The 24,977-nt window shown below is 62.2% G+C and overlaps 2 protein-coding genes across 2 annotated transcripts; one reads left to right on the top strand and one right to left on the bottom strand.

The window, feature by feature from the left end:
- Positions 1–7,607: 7,607 nt before the first annotated feature.
- Positions 7,608–15,185, bottom strand: RNASEH1 (ribonuclease H1). Its single transcript, XM_054566690.1, has 8 exons — positions 14,968–15,185; positions 14,564–14,679; positions 11,851–12,015; positions 10,321–10,420; positions 9,438–9,492; positions 9,023–9,107; positions 8,338–8,462; positions 7,608–7,764 (listed from the first exon to the last, which is right to left on the bottom strand). Exons 1-8 carry the CDS (start codon positions 15,087–15,089, stop codon positions 7,678–7,680), a joined length of 855 nt encoding a protein of 284 aa, XP_054422665.1. The 5' UTR covers positions 15,090–15,185; the 3' UTR covers positions 7,608–7,677.
- Positions 15,186–17,879: 2,694 nt separating this feature from the next.
- Positions 17,880–21,793, top strand: RPS7 (ribosomal protein S7). The gene is made up of 7 exons (XM_054566686.1): positions 17,880–17,965; positions 18,165–18,248; positions 18,346–18,417; positions 18,530–18,673; positions 19,106–19,170; positions 21,196–21,346; positions 21,681–21,793. The coding sequence occupies exons 2-7, from the start codon at positions 18,174–18,176 to the stop codon at positions 21,756–21,758; spliced, it is 585 nt and encodes a 194-aa protein (XP_054422661.1). The 5' UTR covers positions 17,880–17,965; positions 18,165–18,173; the 3' UTR covers positions 21,759–21,793.
- The last annotated feature ends 3,184 nt before the right edge of the window (positions 21,794–24,977 follow it).

The following is a 24,977-nucleotide window of genomic DNA, read 5'->3' as shown; positions in this document are numbered from 1 at the left end:
CTTCTGTTTCTCCACATCCTCTCGTTAGGGAGCCTTCTGTCCAGCTGCTGACCAATAGCTGCCCGTCCCCCAGGGCTCCACCTTAGCCCCTGCGAAGTTCCCGCTGCTCCTGTCACCTCCCCTTCGCCACCGAGGAAGCTTGTTCCCCCAAGGAGAACACGGCCCCCAGGGAGCCCAAGGCCAGGGTCGCCGGGGCAGCCAGTGCATCGGGTCTTGCCAGCAAGCCCGCCACAGGGGCCAGCTCCCTCCTCGGGACGTTACCTCCTTTCCCTCCAGCTGGCGGTCCTGCACCCCCCCGCCCACTGTGTCCTGGAGCCCTCGCCTCGTCCCGTTTCCTGTCCGCACGCCCTCTAGGTGCCCTCCCTCCATGACAGGCAGACGCCCGCAGTGGCGCTTCCAACCCGCACGTCTCCGGGGACCGGACTTGAGCGCTCCCTCGGTGTGGCCACGGGTGTGGCTGCCGCGGCCTCGCACCTGAAGCGACCCCGTGGCGGCGGCGGCGGCACCGCCCACCACCCAGCGGCGTAGCCCGAAGGCTGGGCCTTTCCTGCTTCCTCTCTCCGCTGCCTCCACACGTGGCGCGGCCTCTCGGCGGCCCTGTTGCTCTGACCTGCAGACACCTCGGGTCTGTGCCCAGGAGGGAGCGGGCGAGGCGGGTCGTCTGCCTGGCCCGCTGTGGCACGTGTGGGTCCTTGACTGTGCGGGAGATGTGCCGAGATGCGCGTCTGGGTGATTTTGAGAGCGCGTTTATCCAGGCTGGGGACAGTGAGACAAGGAAGGAGCAAGGTCACAGCCACAGGCCTGGGCCACGGCAGGGCTGCCCCCTCGGGAGGGTCGCAGCGGCAGAAGCGCGAGCCGCACCGGGCCTCCTGGCCGGTCCCTGCCAGGGACAGGTCCCCTGGCTTCTTGCTGGCATGGCCCTGCCCGTCGCTCTGCTGGCCGGGGGGCAGGGGGCCCTGCCGCTGAGAGTGAGCCCCGCCTCCTTGTCATGTGACTGCGGTCCCCTCTGCACCCAGCAGCCAGGTGACCTTTCAGAAATACCAACTAGGCTGGGGTGGCTCCGTGGGGTGAGCACCAGCCTGTGAACCACAGGGTCGCCGGTTCGATTCCCAGCCGGGGCACAGGCCTGGGTTGCAGGCCAGGTCCCTAGCAGGGGGCACGTAAAAGGCAACCACACTCGATGTTTCTCTCACTTTCTCCTTTCCTTCCCCCCTCTCTAAAAATAAATAATAAATAAAAATATTTTAAAAAAGAAACACAAACTAGGCCCCAGGCACCTCTGCTGCAACCCTCTCCTCTGTCCCAGCGCCCCCAGCCCCGGCCTCCGGCTCCTGACCTCCCACCCACCTGCCCCGCCCCCGCCCCCGCAGGCTCTGGCCTCTCTGAGTCTCAGCTGCTCCTGCCACTGGCCTTTCCCAGGTAAAATGCTCTTCCTTCCTGCAAGCACTTCTCCGTGTACTTGCATTTTCAGCTCAAAAATCCCTCCGAGAGGGGCCTTCTCTCCGCCCCGCCCCGCCCCCACGCTCGGAAAGGTCCGCCAGGCACGCTGCCAGGCTCGTTTGTAAGGGTTTATTGCACTGTGGGCGGCCTCCACCGCAGCGCCGCCCCGACGGCACCTTGGAGCTCAGGGTCACACTGAGCCTCAGGGCTGTTGCGCAGCCCGGTGCCAGCGCCTGGCCCAGCGCCGACAGGAACGCAGTGCGGCGCGGGAACGGGGGGCGGGGGCGTGCAGAGACGCGCTGCGGGGGGCCTCCGCACGTGGCCGGGCGCGGGAGGCCGGGCTGGAGCCCGCGGCAGGAACCGGGCCCTTGGGCGGCGGGGCTGTTACTGAGCAGGGCAGGGAGGGCGCGACCCCCTCCCGCCAGGTCGCCCTGGGCTTAGAGCTTGCTTTCTCTGTGCGGAGGAGGAGGGGGACTGCTTTATGTCCTAAAAAGGTGTTTGGGAAAGCGAGCCTCCTGGACCCCCTGGGAGCTGCCAGGACCCAGGCCCTGCAGGCGGCCGGGCCGCGCTGGCGCTCGTTGGCTTCAGGGGACCCTGCTGGCCCACGGGATTCCTCCTGCCAAGGGGACCCTTTGGAATGTGAACGACTCCTTCCAGGAGACTAGCCAGCCAGCAGCAGCCCCCAAAATACGTTTCGTGGCTAGAATGTACCGCCCTGGTACATCGGGGTGACAGGGGCGGAACCCGGGTGCTGGACTGACCGCCCCGGGCCACAGACCTGCCTGCAGACGGGCACGTCTGCCAGGGCCACAGGCTGGGGTCCGCGGTCGCCCTTCGAGCCCTTTAATAAAGTCCGAGCTGATCAACAGGGACTTCCAATTCCGGGCCTGTGGGGGGCGCTGTGAGGAGTGTGAGGCTTCACCCTGGTACCAAGCTGACGGGGGAGCCTGGCCCGGGTTCGAGAAGCTGGCAAGAGCCTGGAGGCTGCGGGGACAGACGGCCCGGCCCGGCCTCTGCTACCAATCACGTGTTAGAGACTGACAAGCGGAAATAAGGGTTTATGTATCGCTTCATCAAAACATAACAGTGAGAACCAATTACACGTTGAATAACATTTTTATGAAAAACAGTTGCGTTGTACAAATTTAATAAAATGGGAAGAGTGGCGTTTTCTCATTTTTACAAATCTGTTTGGTGTCCAGCTTTCCAGAGGGAGGGCTTCTCAGACCAGCTTCTGCATCTGTCTCCCGACGTAAGTCATCCTTATTGCGTGTGATTTTTGTCACAGGACACGCGAGTCATGGACATACCGGTTCACTAATGTGTACCTCCAACTGTTACCGCACTTCCTTGCACAACGCGGAAGAGTGACATTTTTGTTACCACCACCCTCTGTCTCATGGAAAAGTCAGGGATTGGAAAGCGGTCATGCTCCTGGCAGGTCCCAACGGTACGGGTCGTCTCGGGGAGCCGGACGGCACCGCTGGCGACAGGCGCTGCCCGTCCCCCAGAGGCGGGCTCGGCAGCTGGCCCCGGAGAGCGGCCCGGCCCTTCGGCGGCGGGTCCCGCTTGCTGCGCAGGCGGTGCCCTCGGCAGGAAAGCTCTCTGCCTTGCCCTTGCCTCGCAGAGATCTAGCAGCATGGACGGTTCTTACCGCTCAGCGGGACCCCCGTGAGAGGCAGCGGCCTCGGTGTGCCCGGCTCACTGCCCGCGGCAGTCCCGGCGCAGGCCTCCGGCTTGGGTGCCTGCCGTGAACCTGAGGGGCGCGGGGGCGGGCCCGCCTGGCTCCCCACCTTGCTCTCCATGGCCCTCCGGGCAGCGGCCGCAGGAGCCCGAGCGGCCTAAGCACGCCAACTGGGGCGCGGCGCCCCGTGGCCGGGCAGGTCAGAGCGGGTCCGGCCGCGAGCCTGAGCGGACCGGGCTGAAGGCGTCCGCACAGCCCTCATGGCCACCCGTTTTCGCTCCGCTCGGCCTTCGTCCCCTGCGAGGAGCTGACAGGTACGAGCAGGCAGCTGCCAGCAGCTCTGAAACCGCGCTTGCTTCTCATTCGAGGAGGATTCCCAGGCCCGTGGAGGGTTCCGGTGCCCAGCTGGGGCCGCGGGTCTCCCGGGGGTGCTCCCTGGTGTTGGGGGTGGGGGAGAAGGCGCCGGGGGTCAGACACAGCTGCTCGCACCCCGGGCCCTGCCTTTTGAGTTTCTAACGAATAGCAAAGAGGATCAGCCAAACTGCTCACGATCGGCGCCTGGGCCCGTCTCTGGCCCCTTCGCCTGCCCTGGAGGCTACGGCCCCCTCCGTGTGGAGCCTGGCCTGCCCACGCTGCAGCAGGGCGAACCCCAGCCTGTCTGAGGACCGGCAGGGCGTGGGTGCAGGGGGCGGCCTCCTGAAAACGCGAAAGGCGCTGGGGAGAAAGGGCCTAACAGGACGGCTGGGCCAGAATGGGCAGCTCCGCTGGCGCCTGGATAAAAAGCGCTGTTTCTGGGTGTTTCACAAAAACGAGCTCACGGGAGAGTTGGCGGTGAACCCCGAGGTCCGGCTGTGAATGAACAGCGGGAGCAGCGAGACGCAGTGAGCCCACGGGACTCACGCCGCCCAACGAACCTGGCACGTTCACAAAAGGCACAGAAAGTGACAGGGGACCAACAGAGTGACGTGGGTGCAGAGATACAGGCGTTCCCGAAACCGTGCTTTTTTGTGTATGTTTGAAGAATTCCAACAATGCTTAGGAAGAGTTAGGGTATTTTGAATTAAGAACTAAGCCATCAGTGCATGTAAACTTCCTGAACTGAAAAAAGGGGGCAACGTTCCGACACGGCTGCCAAAGGCCAGCAAACCCTGTTCAAAGTCATCGGAAGGGGAGCGTTCCTCTGGTCTCCGTACGCTTTGAGATGGGGCAGACGCGCGCGGAGCCCCCGGCTCCTCCTGGGGAGCGCGGCCGACCGCAGCCTGCCCGTGGGCCGCCCCGAGCCGCCTCGTGCTCCCAGGCAGGAATGGGACCCAGGGTTCGCCGCCGCGTACACAGGCCCCGCTCGCTCTGCACCCGTCGCCCGGGACCTGGGAAGCCAGTTCCCGGGATGTGTTCCACATCCCAGGCCGACGTTGCAGGAGAGCATCTGCAGAGTCCTAAGTCGAAACCTTCCCTCTCCCCCTCCGACAAAGGGTGAGACAAAGGGTGAGCTCGCGATGGAGAAGTTGTCTAACAGAGACAAAGGAAACACTTCGGGGCGGCAGATGCTCATCCCACACACAGCCCACAAGAACGCCCACAAGAACACCTTTTCCCAAACACCGCTGAGCCCCAGCGGGCGTGGCTCAGCAGACTGAGCGCCGGCCTGCAAACCAAAAGGCTGCTGGTTGGATTCCCAGTCAGGGCACAGGCCTGGGTTGCAGTCCAGGTCCCCAGTTGGGGATGTGCAAGAGGCAACAGATCAATGTATCTCTTATACGTTGCTGTTTGTCTCCCTTTCTTTCTCCCTCCCTCCCTCCCTCCCTCTCTACAGATACATAAATAACTCTTTTTAAAAAAAACACTGCAAAAAGTTCAGAAATAAGAGGTAAGACCGATGATCAAAGTGGCGATCGGTGAGTGGCCGTGCCCACCGCAGGCGGAGCTCCGAGCGCTGCCACCGCCACCCACGGGCCTGGGTCTGGCATGAGGCCGCACCGGCCGACCAGCGGGACCGTGGGTGGCGGCGGCCTGTGCGAGCTTGCTGGCTGCTGGCACCAGAATTGTCTTAAATGGTAGCAAGCTGGTCGGTGCTTAGACGTATCCAATTTTGCAAAACAGTGTAAGAGGTGCTCCCGATTTCCAGAGATGTAAACAAGAGGCCAGTCTTCAAAATAATGTCAATTAGGCTTTGTTCTGGGGGCCGAACCGGTTTTGTCTGCTCCAGGGTTTCAGAGACGGGCCTGAGGGCAGAGCAGCAGGAACACGAGCCCGCCGAGCCACGGGAAACCTAAAGCGGGCGTTCGGACTGTCTTCTCAGACACAGAACCCCGCAAGGATGTAACAGTAATAGAGATGGAAATGTGAACCACAGGGTAGTTTTCCAGAGAGCAAATCTCACGAACACAGAGCCAACTTGTACCAGTAAGACAGCCCAGGGGCAAGCACCTGCAGGGGGTGTCCGATGTCCAGTGACGTTGCACCTTGGAGCCCTTTCCGTCCCCACGGGCTCCCACTGTCCAGGGACGCTTGAAGGGGTGGGGGTGGGGGTGCTGGTCTCACCTCCGCCAGCCCAGCCCCTCCCACCCCACCCCACCCCCCGCCAGTCCCGAGCCAGAGCTGGTTTCTGCGGCCTCCCGCCCTCCCGACCGCGCCGGGTGCCTGCTCTGGGCCGGGCGCTGCTCTGGGCCGGGCGCTGCTCTGGGCCGGGGCGCACGGCAGCGGGCACATGGAGACATGGAGAAGTCTCCGCTCTCAGAGCTCACACTCCTGTGAGGGGGCGGCCGGAGGCACACGCGGGTCGGACGGCGGCAACGCTGGGCAGGGGCACTCGTACAGCACAGGTGAGGGGGACTAGGGAGGGGCAGAGAGGGGGTGGGTCCGGGAGGGGAGCGGGGAAGCAGAGTGTGCGGTGTGGCTGGCCAAGCAGGGTGCTGAGTGACACTGGGGAGGACGCAGGAACGAGGGGGCAGAGGGACCCACGAACACATCTGCCGGGAAAGGGCGCCAAGCAGGGTGGGCACAAGAGCAGGGCCTGAGGCCAGAAGGCTGAGCAGGGGGTGGGCGCAGTGAGGCGGGGCGGGCGGCCCTCGGAGCCCCGGGCTGCGGCCTCTGTGCTGCGAGCAGCCTGGAGGAGGCGGGGCGAGGGTGCGGTCCCGGAACAGAGGCCAAGGGGCCACGGGGCCGGACCCCTGCGGCCGCGGTGGGGCGATCAGACTCGGCGGCATGCTGTACGGAGGCCACCAGACACCCGTTATGAACCGGTCGCTTTCTAAGGGCAGCGGGAGCTGACCGGTCCTCTCTGCGCTGGCTCTGCCTTTCCTGTGCACGCAGCCCCTGGGGAAGCCGAGAGCGGCCTCGGCCGCACCTCCTGAAGCCCGTCCGGCCAGTCAGGGTGGGCCAGCCGGCGAGTGTCACCGCCCTGCCTCCCCCGACTCAGGACGGGCCCGAGGCAGCAGCCCGGCGGCCGCCCACGCCCCAGGCACTGGGAACCGGTGAGCCTGGCGTCTCCCCAAAGGCATGGAGCCAGGCCCGGTCAGACCCCCATCCGGCTGCCAACCTGCAGGGCACGAGGGCGGGAGGTAGTGCTGGGTGGCACCATGAGCGCAGGGACAGCGAGACTTGGGCCGCAGGACACAGGTGGACCGATGGCTGGGGGCCAGAGCAGACGGACCGCAGGGAACAGGACAGAGGGGCCTGAGCCAGAGACGTGGCGCAGAGACGAGCCAGCCGCCCCCGAGACACGGGACGCCATCTCCGTGGGAGGCAGGTCCGGCCCGCAGGGAGGGCGCCTGGGCCGCCGCCCGTGGGGGCGGGGCTGGCAGAGCTGGGTCCTGACCGGGCGAGGGCACGGGGCACCCACCTTGGAACAGCTACAGCTCGACAGCTCCCTACGTGTTCCGTGTCCTTTTGTTTCTGGGTGAAAGGGCAATAAAGACATCCATTAAGGGTCGTGTCCGACTTTTTTTTAAGCTTGCAGAGAGCTTTTAACAAAAACAGCCAGAGGAAGTTTTGGAAGGTTTATTGGCACACCCTGGTCTCCGAGAGTTGGGACTGTCCCCCGGCCCCAACCACAGCGAGCTGCCAGGCTGCGCGCCTGCAGGTCTGCGCGGTGCCGGGGCTCCGCGTGGCGAGGCCCAGCCCCGGCTGGCTGCCTCCCGCTGGCAGGGCAGGCGGCAGGGCCCACCCCCCCACCCCCGCCCCAGTCCTGAGACTCGGTCCCGCCGAGCGGAAGGTAAAGGAATCTTTCAGAACAGGCGAGACATCCCATCTGCGCTGCTCAACCAATGCTTTATTTACATTCTTCCTCCACGAAGCCCTAAAATGTTTGCCTAGACCACAGCGAGGCAACGAGAACCGTACCAAGCCAAACACATGACGGCGCGATCTCACAGAGGTCCGAAAACCCAGGGCCCTGAACGCTTCACACGCTGAAGCGGCGGCATCCCACGGAGCCGCAGACCGACGGGCTTCCCCTCCGCGCTGGTGCAGCAGGGCCCCGCAGTTCCCTCTGCTCGCCGCTGGTCGCGGAACAGCCACTGCCTGGAGGTTTCCGAGCGCGGCCAGGACCCCATTCAGACTTCGGGTTGCTTAGCTCCTTCCCGTGCTAACCTGTCGGCCTCTTCGTTGCCCGTGAGTCCCGAATGGCCAGGAACGTGCATCTGTGAAAGAGAGCATCCCTTTTCCTCCTGCACCCCCAGGGCGAAGAACTCAGCCCAGGGAGCGGGCAGAACAGGAGGCAGCTCCCGGGCCCCGCCCCGCCCCCACCCACGCTGAGGGGCACTGGATGCCCCTGCGGCCCAGGTCCAGGCCGCACGGGCGCGCGCTCCTTTCAGGTTCTCCGCAGGTTGGCCCCGCCGCCGCCGTGGTGCGCGCTCCAGGCAGAGCGCCTGCCAGTGCGCGGGGAGGGTGGGCGCCGACGCGCGTCACCCTCTGTGAGCGGGCAGGGGCCGCAGCGGGCGGCCACCACGGCGGGGCCTGGGGCGGGGACGGGCATGTACCTTGCTCTGGATTGTTCGAGAAAATAATTTTAACAGATACTGTGTGCTAAGAGAAAGAAACGTCCATTTTGGGAAAATAGTCACGTTCCTAAGGCCTTGCTCCCACCACTTCACCTTTAAGAAAACACATCCTAAGTTAGCTTTCTCTAACAAGACGCAGAAGCACCATCTCTCTGGTCAGCTGGGGCTGCTCGGTCCCAACAGCCACAGGACAGGGCCTGGGACAAGACTCACCCACCGGATGTCCATGCCCTGGACGAGCCTGTCCAGCTCCTCGAAGTCCTCCCTGTTGACCACCTCCTTCCCAGCGCTGGTCCTCCACCCGTTGTCCTTCCAGCCCTGCAGCCAGCTGGTGATGCCTGGAAGCCACGCCCCCCGCTGTGGGTCTGGCGGCCGCCACTCCCCGCCCCGGACGTCCCTCCTGGATCCCACGTGTGGTCCGCGTGGCGCCCTCAACGTTCCAACCCCTTCCCTGGGCCCTGTGCGGGCCGCCGGCAGACCTGGCTTCCTCTCTCTTCCCTTCACTCCCACTGCCCTCGACCCACAGCTCTCAGCCCAGGACGTCACCGCCCCCACAACCCCGCCCCGGAAGCCCCCCGCACCGCTCCCTGTGCCCCTGCACACGGTGCTCCCCAAAGACGCCCGCAGCACACGGTGCTCAGCGACCCACACACGCCGAGCTGCGACGGCCACCAGAGCAGGGCCACGTCTACCTTCCTGCCGTGCCTTAGCTCCTGGCGAAGGAACCCCTGGGTGGCAAATGCTGGAGCGGCAGGCCTGGGGCTCCAGAGCCCCACTTTCTCCTTCCTGCCTGGCAAACCAAACGCAGCCCCCGGCGCAGCACCCCCGCAGGGCAAGGCGATTCCGCTTCCCAGCACGCTGACCGGGGGCGCCGGGGCACGGGAAGGGGCCGGCTCACCGTTGATGGTGAACATGCTGTCTGTGTACAGGACGAGCTTGTCGATGTTCTGCGCCTTCGCCTGTGCGACGGCCCTGCAGGCGGCCTGGAACAGAGCACCCGGGCGTCAGGCTGCGCGCGGCACCGGCCCCGGCGTCCCTGACATTCAGTCACTTCGAAACGTAAACGTCCCTTCCTTTCTTGTGCGGACTCTAATGTCTATATTCTCTGTGGAATAATGCTGCCTGTACAATTCTGTTGACACATCTATTTGAAGCGTTTCATAATTTTTCTAGAAAACGCCTATCCTTCATAGTTGTTACTAACCCCACGCTAAGTTTCTTCTGAACTTTGAGTATCTTATACATAGACAATAAAAAGTGCATAAATGTGTTCAGAGTCAATGCTAAAGATGGAACTGTAACTGATAACTTACGTGAATTTCTGCTCTTTGGTTGGTTTGTCGCCCAGGAAGTCTAACACCTACATTTCTGGTTTCAAAATAGTAGAGAAGAGAATAAAATTATAACAGGCTAATACATATTGTTTTCTGAAATATGAAAGCATCCTATAAAAACGGCCTTCAAAATCAAACCCACAACACTAGCACTTTACAGAAAACGCCACATACGCTACTGAAAAAGGAAACCAAGGTCAGAGAGTTCATTCTGGGCGGAAACGCGGGAGCATGGGGCCGGGCCGGGGCTGGCACCGAAGCTGGGACGCTCGGGGCACGCGAGCTCGCCAGCAGGCGAAGGGCTCGGGGAGGAAGACCCAGCGAAGCCCTGCACACCACGCAGCTCGAGAGAGGCACGCAGCGGAGTTTTCAACGAGCAGCTTCCGTAAAACAAGCCCGGCCAGGCCGTGGGCGCTGCAAACCGGGGACACTGCCCGCCCGGCGCCCGGCTGCTCCCCCAGCTCCCCCGCCCCCGCGGCGGCTGCCCCGCCCTGGCCGCACGTCGCCCGCCACGCACTCTGGGCGCCTCTCGCGCTTTCAGGACAGTCCTGGCGACAGGACGGGCAGCAAGTCCTGTGACCTGTCCCTCCCTCTTCACCCAGCCAAGACCATCTCCAGGGACACCTGGGCCTCTCACAGGGCAACACGTGGGCCACTGTGGTGGGAAACCTTATCGGCCCGACTCGGAGACCCGACTGGATCCGGGTGGGGGAGCAGCGCTGCGGAGCCGCCTGTGACCGCGGGAAGCGCGGCTGTCCCCCGGCAGCCCGGCGACGGGCAGAGCCTGGCCACCCTCTCAGCAGTTTTAGAACCCGGCCCGGTGAGAGCGGGCGAAAAGCCTCCGCTCTGCTTGTTCACTCACAGCGGGTGGCCGGGCCCCCAGTAAACACCGATCCCTGCGCGCGCCCTCCTGCGCCCGTTCCTGGAGCAGCAGCCGTCGGTGTAGACCACGACGTGTTCTCCTGTGGGAGGACGAGCAGTGAGCGCGTGCGGCCGGCCCAGCACTGCCAGGCGCTGGCGTTCCCCCGACGCCTACTGCCGCGGGGTCGGCACGTCAAACTCTGGGCGTATTCTCCCCCTCTCTAGAAGTTTCTTATCGAAAAGCATTATCGCTTCTCCACCCAGGGGCACCCGACGCCTTCTGCCTGGGCTCCACGCACGTTTGGGTCCCGCTGCCCAGGAAGTGCCGCTGCAGCCCTGTGGGGTCGTTCACTCCCGGAGCCGCGCCGCCTGACAGGCGGCCCCTGGCCCGGGGGGCCCTGCCAGCTGGAAGCCCAGGGCCTCTGACCAGCGCTGGTCTGTTTTTCTCAGGGTGCCTGCCGCCTACCAGCCGGGCGCTGCCTGGCTTTCCTCCATCAAAACAGAGGGCGTGACCGACACACCCACGCTGGAAAGAACCGGGTGAGGAGGACGGACAGGGCACCGCCCTCAGGCCACTGGTGACCAGCGGGACCCTCGGCAGGGCGGCAGCAGAGGTCAGGAGCAGGGGCGCGGGAGCAAACGAGGTGACGTGCGGATGGGGCATCTGTCAGGGGAGGGCAGGCTGGGCGGCAGTGGGGCCCGAGGGCGCGGGAGTTGTGCCTGCTCAGGTCAACTGGACTTGGCGCTACCGACGCGCCCGCCAGCCTCCTCCCTCGCCACTGCCCGTGCCAACTGCCAGCGCCTGGCCCGCGGGTGTCACCGTGCCTCCAGCCACGGCCAGAACCCTGCAGATGGCTCATCCCCAGCCACCCACAGCACCTGCTTCCACTCCTACTGGCGACGGCCAGTCACGAGCCCCCGGAGGGGTCAAAACTGTCACTACAACCCAGGCTGACACAGTTCCGGCACCACCTGGCAAAACGTTTTTTGACTTAACTGTAAAATGGCTTCTTCTTGGGGGAAAACGTGGACCTACAAATACACTGACTTGGATTTTTAAAAAATGCTACTTGCTCCTACTCTCTGTTCACACACATGAATGACAAAACGGAGACCTAGACCGTAAGTAACCGCAGCAGGCGGCTCCTGGCTGGGGGCGGGGGACATGCCCACGGCAGTGTCCCCGCGGGGGGCTCCCCCCGGGCCTCCCTCCGCGGCAGACACCAGAGTCGCCGCGCTTTCTCTCGGGGACCTGGAATGCTGCGCGCCGGGGGGACGCGGGGGTTTCTAAAGGTCAGTGCCTTCCCCTTGGAGCCCCCAGAACGGCTTTCCTACGAATGTCCAAAATTGTAATAATTCTGTACCATGTGGTCAATTACAAAACAGTAACTTGAGAGATGTTTAAGTGCCCCTCAGACAAGAATGATGTTAACACATCAGCTCTAATTCCCCCCATTAAAAGACGGAGAGAAGCTTTTCCGCATGCAGTTTCACTGCGTATTAAAGATCAGCAGGCCCAAGAACGCCATACCCGCGTAAGAGAACGTGTCCTTGCTGACAGGAGCCGCCACTTCCACATGCAGTTTCCCGAGCTTCGCGCGCGGCTGGGGGGCGTCCTCTTCACCCGCGGCGGGGGGCTCCCGGGGCCGCTTGCTGGCTTTCACTCGTGGCTCTTGCGCACACTCATCTTTCTGCCCTGAAAGACAGAGTCTGCTTAGAAACCGGAGACAATGAACCCAACAGGAAATGACCAAGGACCCAGAAATGCAGTGAGTCATTTCATGTCGCCAGGTCCGACTTAAACACCCCCGTGCGTGGCCCGGGGAAAGGAGAGACCGAAGACAGCCCACCCAGCTCAGGCTTCGACGTCCCATGAACTTGTGCTGAACTCGCCAGGATACGCTTGATAAGGGCGATGTGCAGACAAGAAGGCTTCCGTTATAAAAATAAATCTGGTTTTGATGCAGACGGCAGAGAAACCAAGGGTTATGAACCCTTCATCTGAGAGCGAGCGTGAAAACCTTAGGGGCTCCTTCTAGAAAAAACAAAGACCAAAATTTTGTACAGAAACTAGGGAAGCAGAATCAGGAGTGGAAGCGGACGCTGTGGCCGAACTGCTCCGACTGCACGACAGGGCCCCGAACGGGTGGCGAGGGGCCTCGTGCGGGCGAGCGGTGAGCCGCCTCCCGGTGAAGACGCGGTGAAGGCTGTTGAAATGACAGAGGATTTAGGACACGACACGAACTTGGCCGCTGACGGGCGGCAGGCGTGTCGGGGACTGACTGGTTCTGAAAGCAGCTCTGCAGGCAAAGGGCTCCCCGGTGGCATCGCGCGCCGAAGAGAAGCAGCCCGCGAACGGAAGAGCGCCTCACTGCGGCAAGCGCCACGGGCCAATTTTAGGAAACCGCCCCCGCCTCCCGCCTCAGTGACCGCCCCACCACACAGCCGGCTTCGACGCTGGGCGGAGACCCGTCGGCGGCAAAACGTCACGGCCTGCTGAGGGCTCGGATGATGGTGGGCAGAAAAGCGTTTTTAATCAAGGCTTGTACGTTGTTTTTTAGGCAGAACGCTATTGTGCACTCAGCAGACTGCAGTACGGCGTGAACGTGACCGTTACATGCGCCGGGAGGCCAAACCCACGACGCACTTCGTCGCGGTAGCTCAGAAGGGAACCTGCGTCTCCGAGGTGTGCGTGCGTGCGTGCGTGTATGTATGTGCGCAGATATGTAAAAGTTACTAAGAGACCTCTGTCAACTTTTGAAAGTAGGTTCAGAGACATAAATAACTAGCTTGCCTGAACATTTAAAGCTCTTAATAAACAAACACATTCTTGTACTGAAAGACTTGAGATATGAGTAAGTCACTAATTGGTTAAAACAAAATGCCTGTGAACAGGAACTATCAAGAACCCAGCCAAGACAGGAGCCATACTTCCAAACTTGCTTTGTGTCCCAAACTGATCTCCCCACCTCAGCCGACCACGTGACTGTCTCATCAGCACGCCTTTTAATGCAGCGGGGGAGCGGGAGGGCGGAGGAGGTGCACAGGCTGTGCCACCTCTCGGGTAGCTTCCTAGCCCCGCCCACTGCCCCCTGAACTCGGCTTCACCAGTGTGACTAGGGCATGGGAGAGGGGCCGCTGTTCGATGCCTGAACATCTAGCGGCTCTAGAGACTATTCCAAACAAGCTGATTCCAGCTACCTCTGCTCAGTCTTGATCTACCATAGCAAAAAAGCTCTGTGAGTACAGTTAATGGAAAAAAACACTTCTTTGAGATAGGGTTAAGGTCTGTTTTTTAAAATACTGTACTCTAAAGCAGAGTCACTGTTCATCCTGCAAACCTGATGTCCCTATGGCAGGCCTGCAGCTTCAGCCAACTGTCCTTTCTGTAACACGTGACACCGGAGCCAACGCCGATCGTGCAGCCGTCTTCGCTAGCAAGGGAGCCCTCCAGGCGCACGTGGCGAGAGGAGCTACGCCCCTCACTCCGCCGCTGCAGCCCGTCCGATCCCTTAACAAGAGCAGGTGTGTCTTCAAAGACGCGCTGACGCCAGGGCAGTGACCAGAACCAACGAGAGAGCCGAGTGCCGGCTCGTCTCTAACACTGTCACTGACAAGCCCGGTCAGGCAGGACAGAGTCAGCGAGGCACGGAAGGGAGGGAGATGCGCCCGCTCATTCACTCCGCAGTCCCGAGCCTGGTCAGGTAAGATCGCCAGGTGTTCCGACGCTAGCGCAGCAGGTGGGGAGCCCTTGAAGTTCTGTGTGGACCATTCCCACCATCTGGGAAAGAAAGCCTTTGAGACTGTGTATCCACCCCAAAGTCTGGGGAGAGGACCGCGGGGAGGGAACCCAGAAGCTGGCTGCAAACACAAAGCCCCTAAAATCCCAATAGTCAGCTCACTCAGACCAGCTGGGTGCCGCGTGCAGCTTCGTGCTCAGCTGCATTTCATAAATAAACTTGTTAGCTCATTTCCACTCTATGTGTTGCGTTGTTTCTCGCCTGAATTCATCTTTTGCGAGTGAGACAACCGAGGAGAGGGAGTCCCCTAACTTGGGTCTCCCCAGTAACAGACCCACTAAGCTCAACTGCTCTCAGCCTGTGTCCTGGTCTGTAACACGGAGAAACGTCAACAATCACATCCTCTCTTTCTGCTCATTAGCTAGCCATACAGACCAAGTGACAACTGGGGCAGGGAAGACTCTGGACAGGCTGCAAGAGCACAGGGACGGGAGCCGTGCCCACCTTGTGAGTCTTGGGGGCTCCCAGAGTTCCGGACGAAGGCCCAGGCTTCCTTTTCCGTGGCAAACTTCTTGAACCTGGCAGCAGGAAAGCGGTCCACCTGCGCTCTGCATTCGTCCCTGGAACAGAGGGCAATGTCACTCCCTCCCCCTTCCTCCGTGCCGCTCGCCCTTTCTAGGTGATTCTCTCCCTGAGTTGGGACTAGCCTGAGAAGGCAGGGCCGCCCGCTCTCGGGGGCAGAGCCACGCCTCCCTCTGTGCGGTTTCATCTCGCGTGCCCAGCCCTTCCACATCCTAGAAGCCCACCCGCACTGCAAGCCGCTCCTCGCACTCAAAACAAACCACGACCCTGGGGTCTCCGGAGGAACAATGTTAACGGCCGCTTGCGCGGCAGCGCGGCCCGCTCACCAGGTCAGGAAGACCCCGGCCTTGCGGCCCCTCCTCACGGCGTAGAACATGCCCGGCCCGCCGCTGCTGCAGCGCACGACGGCCACAGCGACTCTGTGCACGGCGCTCAGGAGCCCGGTCATCCCTCACTCCCGGGCACCGGCCAGCATCTTGCCTCTCGGCTTCGCGTCTCCAGCCGGTGGACCAAACTTCCGGCGGCGGCGCGGAGCGATGACGATACACTCGGAGTGTGCAGGGTCGGTGGGCGGGACCTAGAGCCAAGCGCTGTTCAGGTTAGTCAATTTCAGGGAGGTGCAGCTGGGCTGGGCGGAGCCGGGCGGGGCTGGACGGGGAAGGCTCTGGGGCGGGGCGAGGGTCGCTGGGGGCCTGGGGCGGGGCCTGGGGCGGGGCCTGTGGGGGCGGGGCCTAAGGTGTGCGACGAGGCTGCGGAGAGTCGGAGCACTAGGGAGCGGAGAAGGCTCTGCGCGGCAGAGGCGGGGCCAGGCAAAGGGCAGAGCCTATGGCGGGGCGCCATCTATCGCGGTAGGCTGGAGCCGGGTGGACGGGGCCTTGTGTGGGCGGGGCCTGCGGGTGTGGGCGGGGCCCGGCTCCCTCCGGGGCCGAAAGACGGTGGGGGCTCGTGCAGGAGAGGTTTCCCGGGCCGGGAAAACTGCTGCCTGACAGCTGCCCCTCCCTCCCCGCAGCGTGATCTCGAGGTCAGAGCTACTTAGGACTTGCTTTCCCAAGCTAGTCAGCTGGCTGTGGCCGTCCTTTATCACAGTGATGGCCTGCGTTTAACATTTCAAACAGGGCAGTGAGAACTACAGGTGAAATATTTTGTCAGAGTGCAGGTTTTAGTTGACACATTAAATGTTTTACTAAGTTTGAATAATGCCTTTAAAATTGAAATTTACACTTAAGATTTAATTATTGGTTGTAAAAAAATGAATTAAGAAAATGATCACAACTGATTAATACATGGTTGTAACTAAGACTTGTTGATGGGACAAGGGTGTTGATAAAATAACCCGCAAAAGGAATTAAAATAATTTTCACTGCCCTGGCTGGCATGGCTCATTGGACTGAGTGCCGGCCTGCGAACCAAAGGGTCGCAGGTTCGATTCCCAGTCGGGGCACCTGCCCGGGTTGAGGGCCGGGTCTCCAGTGTGGGGCATGCGAGAGGCAATCATACACTGATATTTCTCTCCTTCCCCCTCTCTAAAAACAAATACAATCTTTTTTAAAACATGTTAGAAGACATTTTAAAAAAAGAAAATGCCTATGGGCATTTTAAGTGCAATCTTCCAGAGACAACGTACTTTTATTATTTATTTAACCAACCGCCTTACAGGTGCTCATTCTGGTCCAGCTAAAGTGACCTGTCACCAAGAGCAATGCTACGAAATTCTGATACCTTGCAGATGTTTCAGCAAAGCTTTGTCAAGTCTCTCCAGTTTCCCTGTTGGCAAATGGGGATGAATTCGCGGGTGCGAAAACATCCGGATGCGAAGGCCTCAGGAGAACTCGATGGGAACACACTCGAGAACCAAGGGCCAGACGTGCAGCAGTGCGCTGAAATCACTCATTCCCCCAACGCTCTCCCGTTCCCCGGTCCCTGAGCTGGGAAGTTCACAAACACTGACTTCAGGTTCCAGCTATAACTTACTAACTGTGCAAATCTGGTGATTTGCTTAGTCTCTTACCGCCTTTGAAAAACGGAGCCCGTGACGCTGTGCCTGGTGGCTGTGAACGAGGACTATGTGTGACGTCTTACGTGGTCTGACACATGTATGCTCATGGCCACGCTAATCCTTTCCATCCTCCACATGTTTCATGAGTCTCGGTGGGAGAATGGTGTTGTTTTTAATGAAATATACTGAAGATGAGCAAACGATCAGTTTATGGCAAAAACGTTACTCGTTCTATATTTTAAATGGTCAGCATAAGAAATATTCAACCCTGTAGAGAACTTTTGTGAATTCGAGCCAAACTGACAATTGCTGAAACAAAAATCTCAACGGATTGAGAAATGCTCCAGAGAACAGCAGGTTTGCATCTTATTTTATATGTTACAATCCAAGGAGGAGGCACGAGGGAGTTCCATGAAGTTCACTGGTGACAGCTTAGGGAGGTGGAAGAAAGCAAAGGTAATGGGGAATCCCTGAGACTGGATAAAAAGTAAAATGAAGAGAAAAATACTTCTTTTACGTCGGTGGGTAACACGATAACAGTGACAATGAGGGTTCAGGACGGAGTGTCTCTGCGACAGCACGGCCGAAGGCGGGCACTTTCCCAAAGCAGTCGGCCACCCCAAATCCCTCATCACAGCATTCCCTCCTGGCTTTCGGATCTCGCCCCACTAACTCTGCTGTCCTGACCGCAGCTCACGTGGGGTCCCCCGCTGCGCCCCTAGCCGGGGTCACCGGCCCCGCACCCGGCCCTCCGCCCCTGTGGGTCCTGACCCCAGCCCCCAGGACAGGTATCTGGGAGACAGCTCAGCCGCGCCGTGGAGTCCAAACGAGAGCTAAGTGTTTATGGCCCGAGAAGCACGTTCATTCCTAAGGCACTACGGTTTCAAAGAGCTCTGCGAAACCCCATCCCATTTGGTTCTCCACAGGCCGAACCGGAATCTGGGTCGGACTGCATTTCATTGCTTCAGTGCGGAATTAGTGTCTTCGGGTGGTTGGCCTTTCCTAAACGTCCTATCGTCGGGGGTGGTTGAAGCTGCTCTCCTCTATCCCAGTCTGCCGTCCAGACCCTGCCCGGGAGCCCGGCCGCCGCTCCGAACCTCGGAGCCGCGGAGGGGAACTTCCGCGAACGGCACCGAAACAGCGGCTCCCACGGCGGAAAAGTGGTACGAGAGCACCGCTTCCCGGAGCCTCTTTCCGGGACTCTCTGGGCTTTACCGTATCTCAGTGGTTCTTCCGATTCCTTTAGTTCCCGCCTCTTCCTTTCCGCCGCCGGGATTTGACGAGCTCTCGCGAGACCTAGGCCTCTTCCCAGGCCGGCGCTCACACAGGTTAGTATGGGGCCTGCTCTCTGCTGGAACTTTTTTGCCACTTTTGAGGGTAACACGCGTTGAAGTCATCCCTGGAGCGGAGGGCCCTGCTCACCGGGGGGAGATACGGCGGATAACGCGGCGTGTGCCCCCCGATGGCGTGGGTGGAGTGGGCCGGGATGCGGCGACCCGCGCAGCCTAGGGCTCTCTGTGCTTCCAGGAGACGGCCATGTTCAGTTCGAGCGCCAAGATCGTGAAGCCCAATGGCGAGAAACCAGACGAGTTCGAGTCCGGCATCTCCCAGGTGAGGGGCGGGGCTGTCCGACGCGGGCCCCCCGTGTCGCGTCCCCGGCGGGCGGCCGCACGCGGGTCGCTGAGGTCGCCTCCGCCCTCTTCCCCAGGCTCTGCTGGAGCTGGAGATGAACTCGGACCTCAAGGCCCAGCTGCGGGAGCTGAACATCACCGCGGCCAAGGTACGGCCGTGCGCGCGGCGGCCGCGGGGGCGGCAGGCCTGGGCCGGGGGGAAGCGGCTCGGGGCGGGCCGGGGCTCGGACCTTCGCAGCGGCGCGGGTTTCCTTCCTTTAGGAGATCGAAGTGGGTGGCGGTCGGAAAGCCATCATCATCTTTGTGCCGGTTCCTCAACTGAAGTCCTTCCAGAAGATCCAGGTGCGGCTGGTCCGCGAGCTGGAGAAGAAGTTCAGCGGGAAGCACGTCGTCTTCATCGCTCAGGTGGGGGCGGGCGCCCTGGCCTGGGCGGCCCCCGGGGCCACGTGCGCGGGACAGTTGGGACCAGCCCGCTGGGACCGCGGAGCGACCGGGGCGGGCGCCAGGGAAGGCGCGCTGGGGGGCGTTAAAAAGGGGAAGCGTGCTTGTCGCTGCTTGTGCTAAAACTAAGGCTGCCCGATCTTGCAACGGCGAGAATGGGGTCGCTGAGCGCGGTGACAGGAAGGCGCCCAGCGTGGTCTCTGCCGCGCGGGTGTTCGGCGGGGCGGATGGACGGGTCGGGGCGATTGTCCCGGATGTGTCTTCGAGAGGGGTTTGCCTTTTCCAAGGTTGCCCTCGTCCTGTGAATGTCTTTGTGACTGTAAAGTGGTTTCGCCGTGTGTTCTGCCAACCTAAAGTCCCTTTTGCTGTTGCCGCACTATTCTCTCTATCTTGCAGAGGAGGATCCTGCCTAAGCCAACGCGGAAAAGCCGCACGAAGAACAAGCAAAAGCGTCCCCGGAGGTGAGTCCTCTGGGCATCAGCAAGGCCTGACCCCCTGCTGCTGGCAGCCGGTGACTGGCAGGGGCTGTGGGGGCCGTGCCCGCGGGGTGTTCATGGGGTGGCGGGTTCCCTAAGCCCCGTTGGCAGGGTCTGGAGGTAAGAGTCACGGATGGGCGCGGGCACAGCAGGTGCAGCGGCGTGAAGGGTCCCAGCTGCTGGGAGCGACGGGCAGGCTCCCTCAAGCGCTGGGCCAAGCGTGGGGGCGGTGAGGAGGGGTCCTTAGTGCAGGGCCCACCGACAGTGGAGGGGCGGCTGGGGGCGTCGGCTCTTCCTTTTTATTTTGTTGTGAGTTAAGGCTAAGTCGGGTATCTGCGGACACGGGTGGACATGGTGCGTGAACGTTGACCGGCGGGTTTTGTGCACAAACTCCGACGCTGCTGGGAGCCGACTCCTCGGTCAGGCCTCCTGGGCGTTCGCTGGAGTCCGGCTGTGGTGTCACAGACGTGGGGACGGGTCCCTGCAGACCCTGCCCAGGGCCCGATTGAGGCAGCACAGTCTGGTGTCCCTCTGAGTGCCAGGTGAGCCGCTGTAAGGAGCGTGCAGTTTGGATTATTGTTCTTATTTAAAGGTGGGGAAAACTGGGTCTCTATTTAAAAGTAAATGAAATGTAGAGAACTGACCCCGGCCCAGAGAGCGGGGTGGTCGCGTGGGGCTGGAGTAGGAAGCGAGGGCCTGTCTCCGAAACCCCAGAGTGTGGGGAGGGCCGGGGGCCGGCATCGGGTTTCTGGGATGTGAGGTCTAGGGATCTGCATTTCGCACTTCTCTTCCGGATAGTTGGCGTAGCGCGAGAATGGTAGGTAGTTTGCAAGAGAGCAAACGCAGGGGAAAATTGAGCATTCTGCTTATTAATCGTGACACCTGAAAGCGCTTTTGTAATCTGTTTTCTGAGCACCCCACGGATGCCTGAGGGTGACTGCAGAACCTCGGCTTTGCGTCCGGCTGAGGGACTGGCTCCCAGACCTGGGGTCCCCGGTTCCCGGGCGCAGCCTCCCTGACGCTCGCCCCTGCCCCTCCCGGCCCCGCGTCCTGCCTTCTGATCGCTGTCGGTGGTCGTCTTTCCCTTGCAGATGAAGCACTGGGAGGACATTTTCTTTGGTTGCGTAGCAGAGACGAGCGTTTCTCCCGACGCAGCTTGGCCTCTGGCTACTGGCAGTGAAAGGGCAGCTGCTGCCGCCCCACCCCCACCCCCGGAACAGGACGTTGGAGTCTAGGGTGACTCGAGTAGGGCTCATTCCCTTTTCCTGTCTTGAAGGGGATAACGCATAGATTTCCACACCTGTGCGCCTTCCTAGTACAGACAAGGGGAGCATGCTCCACCCAGCAGCAGCGCCGAGTTGAGACTCCTGTCGCGTTTGCTCTCTGAACGGCAAAGGCCTGAGTTCTGTCTGGCCGTCACACTGAGGCCTGGCAGTCCCTTCAGAGCCACTAGAAAAACGTTCCCTGGGGGTGGAGCCTGCCAGGCAGGAAAGGCAGATTGGGACCGTATGGTGTCCGCCCAGTGGGTCGCCCCTGGAGAAATCCCACAGCCCGGGGCCGCTCTGCAGACGCTGAGAGCAGGAGCAGCCTCTTCGTCCACTCGGTCCCACCGTCCCCGCTGCCCCTCCGGTGCCTCTAGTGTGGGAGCCACTGACCTCCTGCCTCGGCGGCCGGATGGGCTGTGAGGGCGAAGCGATTTCTGGGAGGACAGGATCCCGTTAGCGGTTTGTGTGACGGGGTGTCGGGCTGGGAGTTGGGGACCCTCGGGGGCTGTTGTCCTAGAGCCGCTGAACGATCAGCCTTGCGGGGCAGTGTTGCGCCGTGTGAGCCAGTGGAGCCGATGCGGGGGGACTGACCACGTTAGCCCAGGAGGTAGTGTGACATTGGAGGGGCCGGTATTTGGCACCTGCGGTCTGTGATTTCCGGGACCTGGAGTCGGCTGTTCACGCCCTGACCTGCAGGGGGCCCTCAGGCCTCGCTCCGGTGTCTTACCCTGTCGTGTTCTCTCAGCCGCACTCTGACAGCCGTGCACGACGCCATCCTGGAGGACCTGGTGTTCCCGAGTGAGATCGTGGGCAAGAGAATCCGCGTGAAACTGGATGGCAGCCGGCTCATCAAGGTGCACCTGGACAAAGCCCAGCAGAACAACGTGGAGCACAAGGTGAGGGGCTGCTGGCGGGGCGCGGGGTTAGGCGGTCGGGGGGCTGGGGCGCCGGTGGGGGGTGGCAGGATCCGGGGAGAGCTGCACTCTCCTCTTCCCCGGGGAGGCGTCCCCGACGTGGGCCCACCCAGGGGCTCCGCCCGCATGGCCCAGAGCAGCAGGGGCGCGGGGTGGAGCCTTGCCCCGCAGCGCCCTCGCCTCTCGGCGCCTGCGGGCGGAGGGGAGATGCCGCACGGGGCAGGCGGCAGGCGCACAGCATCGTGAGGCGGGAAGGGGAGCGTGTGTGTGGGTGTAAAAGTTCTGTGATTTGTGATGGGTGGTCTTTTCCTTGCAGGTTGAAACTTTTTCTGGTGTCTATAAGAAGCTCACGGGCAAGGACGTTAATTTTGAATTCCCAGAGTTTCAGTTGTAAACAAAAATGACTTAAATAAAATATCATTTTCAGTACTTTGCTCAGGCGTGTTTTTCGAAACCCCAGAGCCACGCGTGCGCAGCTGCCCACAGTGTCAGCAGCCTCTGCGGCTGGTGGCGCGAGGCCCTGAGGGGCGTGTGGGGCTCCGTGAGGTGGCGGGTGTGTTGGGGCACAGGGCTGAGCAGCCCCACTGCGCGCGCACAGGCACCGGGAGGCGCGTGCCCGTCCCGGCTCCTGCGGGGCTGCCTCGAGGAGGAGCCCCGTCTCCGGGAAGCGGCCTGAGAGAGTCGGCCTCAGAGCGGGCCGGTGTCAGGTAACTGAACGCGGGGCCAGGACAGGTGTTGGGCCGCTGCCTGAGAGCCGCGTGACAGGGGCGGGTTTCTTCCGAGAGCAAAGGCTGATGGGAAGACGTACCCATTGAATTTGTTTTGTGGGTAAAAAAATACTTTGCCACCGTCGACATTTTTACAGGAGCATTTCAGTGGCCTTAAGTGTATTTGCAGTGTCAGGAAGCCGACCTCCAGAGCCTCCCATCCCGTGGGACTGGAACTAGACCCATGGAGCGAACCCTCTGTCCCTTCTCCCAGGGTCGTGCGTGTTCACAGGCCCAGTCGCGGGGGGTCTTGGATGGCCTTTGAAGAGTCGAGTGTCAGGTGTTCGGTTTTAACCTGAAGCCTGTGAGCTTGCGGCGGGGCTCCCGCACTTTCCCCCGGAACTGAGGGCTGGGGGGCAGCCCGTGGCTGGCTGCCCAGAGGTGCCAGGTCTTGCCGGGCCTTCGGAGAGTGGCGCCGACAGCTGCGGTTCCGTGGGTGCCAAGTGCTTTCAAAACCCACTAAACCTAGAGAGGTACCGACCTGTTCCACCGACGGATGCGCTCGGCGGCGGCTGCTTGACTGCAGGTCGAACCCACGACGGTGGCGTACGGAGGCGACGTCTAACAGCCACCATCCAGGGCTTCACTCAGAACTCTGCACAGATAAGTTCTCTGTGATGAGTGTAAAAGAGGCTCCCCCTCCCTCGGTGCACCCTTGTCTGCGCCCGAGAGCCTGGCGCCCCCTTGGAGACGCAGCCAATCGCTCAGGACCCTTGGCTGCCCCACCGGCCGCTGGCTCCCCCGCTGGCCTTCGCTGTCCCTGAGCCTGACTCCAGCAGAGCAGCCCCGGGGCGGGGGCGGCGGGGGGTGCTGCTCCGCCCGGGGACCCGAGGACCAAGCGCGTCGCGTCCGCTGCCTGTGAGGTCGTGCTCAGTGCCCACGGGCGGGGCAGACGCCGTGGGAATCGTGGACGGAGGCGGCGCTGACCTGAACTGCTGCCACGTGGCTCGTGGGCCCCGTGCCTGATGGGCTGACCTAGGGGATGCCCGGGAGGGGCCGCGGCGGGAAGAGAGGCGCCCCGAGTCCCTGTCACCAGCCGCCCTCGCCGCCGCTCCCGCCGGGTTCTGCCCCGACGGGAGCACGTGGCGCTCCCTGGGCCGTGGATGCCCATGCTTCTCTGTGGCCGTGACGGGGCGGCGCCACGCCCCCCGGGGGCTGACTCAGCTCCTGCCTCAGCGGCGCCACGCGGTCTCACACATGCGCCATGCGGGCCCACGGACGGAGCCTGGGCGGCGGTGGGGACGGCCAAAAGGAGACGCCAGGGCCCACAGCAGCGCCACGTCATCGGTGGCTGTGTCCTGGGCGTCAGGCACCGGGCCTGGCTCCCGGGGGCCCTGGGGTGGCCGTGGTCCTCGGAGCGTGACCCCTGGGCCAGCAGCAGCAGTGCCCGGGGACTCCTCAGAGCTGGCAGCGCGGGGCTCCCAGCGCCGCCTGCCGGGCCCGGCTCGGGGGGCTGTGGGCCCGCGTCTGCGGGGATGATGCAGCGCCGTCGGACTTCACGGGTGGCGCCCCGTCGCGGGCGTCCGGTGCCCACGCTGCCTGTGAACTCGGGTGTGAAGCCGGAGCCCCCCACGCTGGGCGCTGCCCCCGATTCTCAGGGCCACCTGGGCTCGGCCACGAAGGACCATCAGGCTGAGAGCGCGTGCCCTGGGGAGGCTGGGACGGGAGCCCGCACGCTGCGGAGGGAGAGGGGCCTCGCGCTGTCCTGCCTTTGCACGGAGCCGGGAGCCAGCCCGGCCCTGAGGGGGGCGGGTGGCCGCGGGCAATGTCCTCAGGGGCAGTGTCCCAGCAAAGGGGCGGCCGGGCTCCATGACCGCCGGCGAGAATTCCCACCCGGAGACCCGTGGGCGCGGCCTGGCCCAGGCCAGGTCTCTCCGCTATCTCTGAGGAATGTAAACAGTAACTGGGAGGCCAGGCGGGGGGTCGGAGTGCATGAGGGGAAAGGCCGTTCCCAGGGGCCAGGACCACAGCGAGGGGAGGACAGAGGGGCGGGCGGGCGGGCCCAGTGACTTCCGAGGACGGGCGGTGCTTCACGGCAGGCGCCGGAGACACCGGTTACGCCTGAGAGTGGGTCCACCTGGCAGTCGACTTGAAGTACCCAAGTCAGTGTAGTGTCTTCCCCTAGTTTTGTACCTGAGAGGAATTCTCAGGTTACTGGCACTTTTTAAAAACAAAGGGTGCCCCGGCTGGTGTGGCTCCGTGGACTGAGCGCCGGCCTGTGAACCACAGGGTCACCGGTTCGATTCCCAGTCTGGGCACAGGCCTGGGTTGTGGGCCAGGTCTCCAGTGGAAGGCGTGCGAGAGGCAACTACACATGGATGTTTCTCTCCCTCTTTCTCCCTTCCCCCTCTCTAAAATTAAATAAAATATTTTAAAAAAGAAAAAGAAAAGGTAAGCACCCAAGTCCACTGTGAGACAAGACAGGGCAGGCAGAGGGAGGCGTGGCCTTGGCCTCGGGCTGCGTGCCTGCTCCGCCAGCAGCCCCTTCTCTGGGGAGAGCCCCCGCGAGCTGCAGGCAGGGCTGGCCCCCCGGGGCCCAGCAGCAGCAGCGTCCGCAGCAGCGAGCCACTCGCGACCCAGCTCCGCACCGCTGGGTGGCCGGGTGCAGAGAAAGTGCCGTGCGCACACCCGGGATACTCAGCCTGCACTGGGGAAGGCGCTCCGGCCCAGGCCGCCGTGTGGATGGGCCTGGCGGACTTCAGGCGGAGTGGAATAAGCCAGTCACTCCAAGGCAAACACCGTAGTGCGTATTTTATGACATGCACACGCAAGACCTTAAATCAGTTGGGTACATTGGTGCAGGTTCTCTGCGGCTCCGCTGCAGAAGTCTTGAAATCAGGTAGACT

This window comes from Pteronotus mesoamericanus, unplaced genomic scaffold, assembly GCF_021234165.1.
Source record: "Pteronotus mesoamericanus isolate MK-2021 breed Mesoamerican mustached bat unplaced genomic scaffold, CSHL_Meso_final contig_101, whole genome shotgun sequence".
NCBI classification, from domain to species: domain Eukaryota; kingdom Metazoa; phylum Chordata; class Mammalia; order Chiroptera; family Mormoopidae; genus Pteronotus; species Pteronotus mesoamericanus.
Note: the sequence above shows the minus strand (reverse complement) of the source record. Positions and strands in the feature narration are given on the sequence as shown.

Bases quoted from the DNA above. Each gene is read 5' to 3' on its own strand.
- RNASEH1 (XM_054566690.1), bottom strand. From the start codon at position 15,089: ATGACCGGGCTCCTGAGCGCCGTGCACAGAGTCGCTGTGGCCGTCGTG. The intron at 14,680-14,967 runs GTGAGCGGGCCG...CCTCTGTTCCAG, and splicing joins GCCGGGGTCTTCCTGACCTG to GGACGAATGCAGAGCGCAGG. The intron at 8,463-9,022 runs GTGAGCCGGCCC...CGTGGCTTCCAG, and splicing joins CAGCATGTTCACCATCAACG to GCATCACCAGCTGGCTGCAG.
- RPS7 (XM_054566686.1), top strand. From the start codon at position 18,174: ATGTTCAGTTCGAGCGCCAAGATCGTGAAGCCCAATGGCGAGAAACCA. The intron at 18,418-18,529 runs GTACGGCCGTGC...TCCTTCCTTTAG, and splicing joins TGAACATCACCGCGGCCAAG to GAGATCGAAGTGGGTGGCGG. The intron at 21,347-21,680 runs GTGAGGGGCTGC...TTTTCCTTGCAG, and splicing joins AGAACAACGTGGAGCACAAG to GTTGAAACTTTTTCTGGTGT.